Source organism: Atta cephalotes (assembly GCF_000143395.1).
Source record: "Atta cephalotes unplaced genomic scaffold scaffold00016, whole genome shotgun sequence".
NCBI lineage: Eukaryota > Metazoa > Arthropoda > Insecta > Hymenoptera > Formicidae > Atta > Atta cephalotes.
Window position 1 is genome coordinate 753,254 of NW_012130080.1, and position 7,755 is coordinate 761,008.

The 7,755-nt window shown below is 42.3% G+C and overlaps 1 protein-coding gene across 1 annotated transcript in view; it reads right to left on the reverse strand.

Annotated features, from left to right (window-relative positions):
* Positions 1 to 7,755, reverse strand: part of LOC105618391 (homeobox protein homothorax-like) — a 122,280-nt gene that overhangs the window by 62,008 nt on the left and 52,517 nt on the right. Inside the window, exon 6 of the mRNA XM_012199933.1 lies at positions 3,379 to 3,570. Coding sequence (XP_012055323.1) covers positions 3,379 to 3,570 — 192 coding nt within the window. The remainder of the gene's footprint in view (positions 1 to 3,378; positions 3,571 to 7,755) is intronic.

The window sequence follows — 7,755 nt, forward strand, 5'->3', positions numbered from 1 at the left end:
CTATATATATATATATATATATATATATATATATATATATGTATATATATATATATATATAAGATACAAAGGTTAAGTACGGGAAATGGGGGTGGACCTCGCGCGCCCTGCCGATCAGGACTTGTACCTCACACAACTCCCTAGTTACGAGTACCGAGACCTAGTGATAACCGATTAACTTGATTACGCACGATCTTAATTGCTTCTTTATTCTCGGATTCGTCACATTTCTCGATTTCATATTATGCATATAACTTCTCTTATATTACTTTCGCTCAACTCGATCCCGATCGCACACCTGCGCAAGTTCACTTAAGAAATTTTGCAATTCGTCTACTACATCAGTTGCACGACAAACTCTTCACAGTCTCATTATCTTAAACACATTATGTTGTCAATTCTCGGTAACCTCAAATTAAAAATTCGCAATAAATTAACTGTTATACTCTATACGTTTTCGCTAAACACGATCCACACACGCTATAATAACTCGCTGCCTCGCGTTCTCATTCGCTCTCCGCCTTACACACGATCCCTAAGTTATTCCGATCGTTCAGTTTAAAAATAGACATAAAATTCATCTTATTCTTTTTGTGACGCATTCTATGAGGCTTAATCCTATTACGTATATCCAAATCACGATTAATACCAACGAATCTAATCGATATCGGTTTTCCGAGCTAACTCGTCCTCGTTACTATGATTTCGATCGAGGAAGATGGACGCCACGACGCAATGAAGAAAGATACGCGCGTATACGCCCACGAGAAGCTACCTAAAGAAAGTAGACGCCGCGTAGACGATATAATGTCTGTCGTAAACACGCCTACCGCGTGCGATAGTATCGATCATCATCCAACGCGCGCTGCATCGAAGCTGTTAGCTACTGAGGCGCGTGTGCTCTCGTCCCTACGTAGCGTCCCGCATATAAATCGCGATCAGTAACGGTGTTAAAAAAAAAAAATTAAAAAATAAGAAAATAAAAAAGAAGAAAAAGTGGAACACCGACATACGAATTATTCGTGCCTTGTTCATCCTTCCTATAATTACGATTCAGTTATAATCGACTGTCTCTTTCTCCATTACATCTGATACGGTTTCATTGACACGTGACGTCAAAGTAATACTCGCGTATATTGTTGTATTCTTACCTCCCTCCCCCCCCCTCCCCCCTCCTCTCTCTCTCTCTCTCCCCCTCTCTTGTGCTCGATTGCCTTATTCGAACTGAAACCGCTTACGAACCGTGAAACCGCTCTACCTCGATTTTCTCGCGCCTCTCTAGCCACCCTATCTCTAGCTACTCAGCGACCTACTTCGTTGACGACGTTTCTCGCACGAGACCGCGAACGCGCCCTCCTCCTCTTCCTCCTCCAATGCTTGCTCTTTTATACAAATATCTCGCATGTCTGTCCCGTCCATCGTGCCATGTCGCGAGAAACCTTCAAGGAGAGACAGGAGAGAAGGCTATGAGAGAGTGAGAGAAAAAAAGAAGTGCGAGATGAAACGAACGTTTCATTCTCGAAGAAGTTTACGCGCGCGAACCGCATATTTCGTTACTTCTGATAACTACTGGATAGCAGATAAATAGAACAGACAATGTCCCGGCCACACGAAGAGCAAAACACAGAATTGGTTGCATAAGGCTGCGAACCAGCCACAAGCTCATTCGGCACTCTCACACCGATAATAGCCCATTACGACTGATTTCCTAGGCGAGGTTTCGGGCGAGAATATTTCTGAATATGTTTTAAAAGCAAATCGAATGAGATCCGGTGTCAACGGACCTACCGCTACTTCCCTTTTCCCATGAAACAAATTTAGAAACATTCTTCTACCACGCTACGAAACGAAACCTTATGTAATCGAATTCGTGTCGAATCTATGAAACAGTTGTATAAAAACCTAAAAAAACCTAAAATAAATTAATGAAGAGTATTCTTAATCGTCACAAGAAGTATATGAGAATGTTGGAAAAAAAACAGAATGTTCCTGACGAATCGAAAAAGACAATGGATCTCTAACACCCGAATTTATTAAAACCAAAGTCTTCTATCCAATTTCCTTCTTCCTCTCTTTTCAATTTTTTAGGCATAATATTAACAAATCTTATCAAAATGTATCTTAATAGTACAAGTAATATTTTATAAGACTAAACATAAAAAATATGACAAATAAATAAATTCTACAGTTTCGAGTAATCAATGCATAAACAACAAAATAATAAAAAGAAGACAGCATTAATGAACTCAAAACAAGCCGAATATCAAGTATAAAAAATTCATTCTCTGTTCGCGGAGCAATCCGAAACACCTATGGAAATGAAATATACTAAAAGATTTCCAACAAGTAGCGCCGATCCAACAATACAAGATCCTTTCTAGCTCGCAAAGGGCCTACGAATTAGCATATCCTACTTCAACGCTCTCTTCCTTCTGGAAAGGTCGAGAACGTTAATAGAACTCTAGAAGCTGCTACCCACGCGTTTTAACATCGATCAGGTGCTAGGTACGTCTTCCTATAGAGTATACAGACCCGTTTGCCCTGGCATAGACTCGTGTGTTCGACTCCCACGCGTGTATGATCTCGCCGCGAAGGCAAATCAGAGAATGTCTCCGACCCAACTTACTGTTAGTTGCGATTCAACTATCACGACATACTGGTCACTTTTGATTTTATCAAAGAGAGATCAATCATTTCTTAAAGGACGGACGGAATCGATCGTGAGCACGACCGATCCTGAAGAAACGGTGCTATACTTACGTATAATCATCCTAGTCACATCTATCCGATCGAACGTTCGACGTTAGATGAACCAGATAAAGAAGACGAAGTAGCAAAAAACGATAGCAAAAAGAAGAGATAGAATTACGGAGAAGAATAATGTCGCAGAAGGAATAAGAGAGAAGCAGAAGAAGAAGAAGGAGAAGAAGAAGAGATCTCGCGAAATCGGCACGAAAGTCGCGTGGTCTATTACGAGCACGGATAAACGGCCGAGCTAATGCTGTGGTAGGCGGCGAGGGCGGCGTGCGCGTGCGCTGGGGGCGCGGATGCGGCTGCGTGCGGCGAGGTGGCCATCGCGGCTGCCATCATCATCTGTTGGTGCGAACGCTTTAGGGAGTTGGGAGTTGTGGCGGCGCTACTTGGGGTAATAGCAGTAGTAGTGGTGGTGTTCGACTGCGGCGTAGGGTGGTGGTTTTGGCTTTGGTTTTGGTTGCTCAGTTGCAAGGGGGTGGTAGTGGCGGTACTGCCGATTCCGGCGTGATTACTATTATTATTGTTATTATTCTGGTGATGGTGATGGTGGTGATGGTGATGGTGATGGTGGGGGGTGAGCGCGTCGTGCGGATAATAAGTCGTTGACGATGGTGAGGTACTCACGACGTCCGGCGTGCTGGCCCCATCCGTGTGGCTGGTGCTGTCAGCGGTGCTTCTGGGTCCGCTGCCGTCCAGACCGTTACCCAGCTCGGGTGGCTTCGAGCTCTCTCGGTCGTCGATCACGAGGTCGATCGGCATCTTGCCCTTCAGGCAGCTGATGTACCGGTGGCAGAAGTTGTCGCACAGCTCGTGCACCTGGAATGTGAAAAAAAAGAAAGAACATTCGTTAGTCATGAAGAAGACTCAAGAACCAATTAGATCGATTCTCCATTGACGAACCAAGATATACCGTTTTCCAAAAGATACTTTCCAACAGGACGCGGCTGATTAACCGTACCGCCGGAAATGATTAATAGATAGGTTCCATCGAATGGATCCAACTGATGCAGAGTCTTACTGTGGTGTGAGACGCAAGGAGAGAAAGAGAGGAAAAGAAATAAAAAGTAAAAGGGAGATGCGGCGCGGCGTATCGATACACGAAGATGGAGGAGAAGGATTGTGCGCGCATCTCGAGGCCGTGGAAGCGGCCTCTGATAGCTGAAAAGAAACCGATGCAACGAATGTATAGAAGGAGCGCAAGAGAAAGAGAGACAGAGAGGAGATCTGACCGGTGTCCAGTCGACCAGAATGTTATGTATGCAAATGAAGCCTGACAGGCCTATAGGATAGCCGATCCTCCTCCGTTCCCCTTTCGACTCATCCTCCAGCCCTCCCCCTCCCTCCCCCTCCCCCTCCCCCTTCGTCTCTTTCTCTATCCTTTTGCCTGATTCGCCTCCTTGATTTCGTTTAGAATAAACGTATTATATAAGCAAAAGCAAATAAAATTCGTTATCTTGTTATATGTAAATCGTCGGCGAGTAGAGATATTATGAAGCTGCGGCTCTCGCAAACGTACACCCTCTCTCTTCCATCGTTTTTCGTTCCCGGGGCTACCTTGCACGCATTACCTTACCCATCTCTATTGGCCTAGAGCTCACTTATAATACTCTTATTAAGCATTTATATATAATAGAGAAGACGGCCATCTTTGCCGTAGGCGGCACCGTCCAATGGTAGCGTGCATCAAGAACGTAGGACAATGCACATATCACCCATTAAGCGCATGCGAAAAGACTTACAATTGGGTTTTCCCCTGCTGATCGACCAAGAAACTAAACAACGAGAAATTCGTTCTTGATCGCTCGAAGCGAGAAAGGTAAATCAACGTACACCGTCTACACAGAGATAAACGAAGATATACAGAAACTTACTTGATGCTCGTGATAATCGATATTGCAAAGAAATCACTAGTCTAATCAAACATTTTGCGTATCGGATAAGATTGCGAGATTATCAAATCGTTTTCATTTAGCTTGCAAAAGGTGACTCAATGACGATGTTATTAGGAGTGATCAATAAGATCGTTATGCGATCGTGTGCATTATGCGAAGTCACTACAAAACGACGATGTATTTCGCATCGATCGGCGAACATTCGTCACGCTCGTTTACCTGTCTTCAAAACTAAGAGGCCTCTCATCCAGACCGATAATGCGACAACCTCCGGTCCATTGACTGCGCTTCTTCCATTGCGGCACCAACTTTTTTCCTGCGCTATTTGCCTCGACGTATCACCGCGATGCAGTAACACAATACCTTCCTCGAGATGACTAAACTCTCTCTCTTTAACAGGAATCTAAGGGCGGATAGAAAGAGACGAAGGACTTCGAAGGACAGCGACTATAATGCTAAACTGGTTAGAATTTGATCCACTGGGAGTCGAGTCGAACCGAGCGACAATGCTCACTGGAAAAAAAATTAAAGAAAAAGTTTCCTTTTTTTTTACTGTCTAACGCATCGAATCAATCCTTTGCGCTTTGATTTCGACAACAATTCTTTTAGAATTTTAGAAATACATTTCAATTTTGTCACAAATTGCGTAAATGATCAACTTTAAGAAAATAAAGAATAATAATTTGTAGGAAAGATGAAATAAAATCAAAATATTTGTGAAAAGATATTAATTTATCAGATTAATTCTAATAAGTAAAACTTAATTACATCTCGAAAGAGAAATGTCCTGGATATAGTAGGAGCTCAATAACTGATGGAAATTTCAACTATGACATAAAACATGATACGATCGCCTTGGAACACGCGAATTTTTGCAATCTATCCTACCATTGAATCGCGTCATCCTATATACCGTGGACGATGATCTCAGAGGGAACTGATACAGGGTATAGGGAGGTCGTCCCCGGCGATATGACGAGACGCTCGATCGCTTGCATCTCCCTTTTCCCTGAGATCGCTTTTGGCGGTCATCGAAATAGCAAAAGGACAATGTAGTTAGGTCCAATCTTTTCGGAGAGAGAATGCTGTCCGAGAATATCTCGTGTAGTGCACGATACGACAAAGTGGCCCGTTATCTGGCGAACGAAGGCGATCGAAACAAATTTCGGGCTGCAAACCCGCTCTACGTCCGTAATTGGATGCCATACGAAAATAGTCCTCGAGATCTGAATATGCTGCTTAAAGTTTTAGCACAAGTTAAATTACGATTCAATTTCGAATCGAGGGTTAGTATCGATCGGATTAAACTTTTAGTAAGGACGCTGCGATTAAAGATTTAAACAGCTGCGATAATACTATTTCCATCGATGTTCTCGAGCGAAAACGGAAATGATAACTACTCGAAATCGATGAGTAATTTCATCTTCCGGTTGCTTCTTGAGTTATTAATCGCGTGAATAAAACAGTCATCGTCATCGCGTTTACGCGATTATTTGAAAAAAGTTAAATAAGTAATAGAATATTAATAAAAAATTTTTAAATAAAAGAACAAAATAATGATGTAAAAATATCACAAAAGATTCAATTGACTAATTCAAAAATTATTTTCATAGAGCTATTTCCTAATAATTTCATGGCAATAATGGCTTTTGCAAAGACATCTCTTTAATCGAATTGCCTTATTGAATATTAGTCGATTGCTTTCGACAATATTTTCTCATGGCAAGCGCGCACGAGATTTTGAATTAAAATTCAGATCTCCATCGAAATATTATTACAAGAATCCTAATTTTGATTTTATTCAAAATTTTAACAATATGAAGAATGTAACACATATAGCGTAACACATATAACTAATATATGTAGTTACTTTAAAATAATAATAAACTACGCACACACACACACACGGAAGTACACAGATAGAAATTAAAAATTTATTATCTATTACATCGCGTTATTCCATGTGTCTACACATCGTTTCAAAGATGAAGAGAGACTAATTATTCCGAAACCAGTTTTCCATTGAAAGAGAACATTTAAACGATTCTCCCTTTTTCTCGATCACTCTGTTGTCATGGAAGGAAAGAGAGTACTTGGAGCGCTGTGACATTATACGAACTCAAAGACCTCGGTACGGACCTCGGTCGTCTTTCATTCGGTCTCGAAATTGCTCGAAAATTTACGTAAACGAAGGAAAGAACGGGTAAACGTCTCCCTATCTTACATCCGCCTCTTCCTTCCTACCTTACCTCTTCACGAACTCTCAGAAAGGCAAACGCCGAAGAATGGAACGGATCCAAGGTACATACGAGCGAGAGAGTAGAAAAGAAGGAACACGGGGAACCCCATTTACGGCACAATGGGCTCCTTTGAAGCCGAAGGTAATGAAGGTTTCGGGGTGTCTGTCTCGGTCTCCCTCTCTCGTGGCCTGATTCGCAACCTGACCACCCTTACGGCACGCACAGGATATCTATATACCGGGTGTGCATGTCGAACGATCGGGGTCATCGCTTCCTTTCCTTTCCACTGCGATGTCGATAATGATGAGAAACTCAAAAATTTTTTTCCAACTAGATAATCCACGTAGCCTTTCTAATAAAAATCTCAGCGAACTCTACATATAAACTTGTGATATGTATGTTATCTTTTGAATAAATTTATAAGAAACGTCTACATATAAAAATCTCGTTATGAGGCAGTTAAGATTTAATTTCCATAGCGTCTCGTCAAGATTCCGTGGTAAGAAATATCTAAAAGTTCCTATGGCACGTACGTATGCGTGTAGAAGCACAAGGATATTCCAGCAGGAGAGAGCGACGTGCGCTAGCATAGGTTTAGAACCAGTTCCGTACGCGGCACGTCCATGAGCTGGAGGAGGTCGCGTGTTGTACCCGTACGAATCCCGTTGGTATGCACTGTGTACGCCATAATATCCCATAAGAAATTTACCGCTCTCTAACCGGTGTACGGGAAGCAGTTGTCCGGAGTTCTACGATGGAAGAAGAGAAGAACGCGAGTAGGATGATAGAAAGGGAGAAAAAGAGACGACTGCACCATCAGAAAATGACGAAGAGAGAGAGAGAGAGAGAGAGAGAGAGAGAGAGGAAGG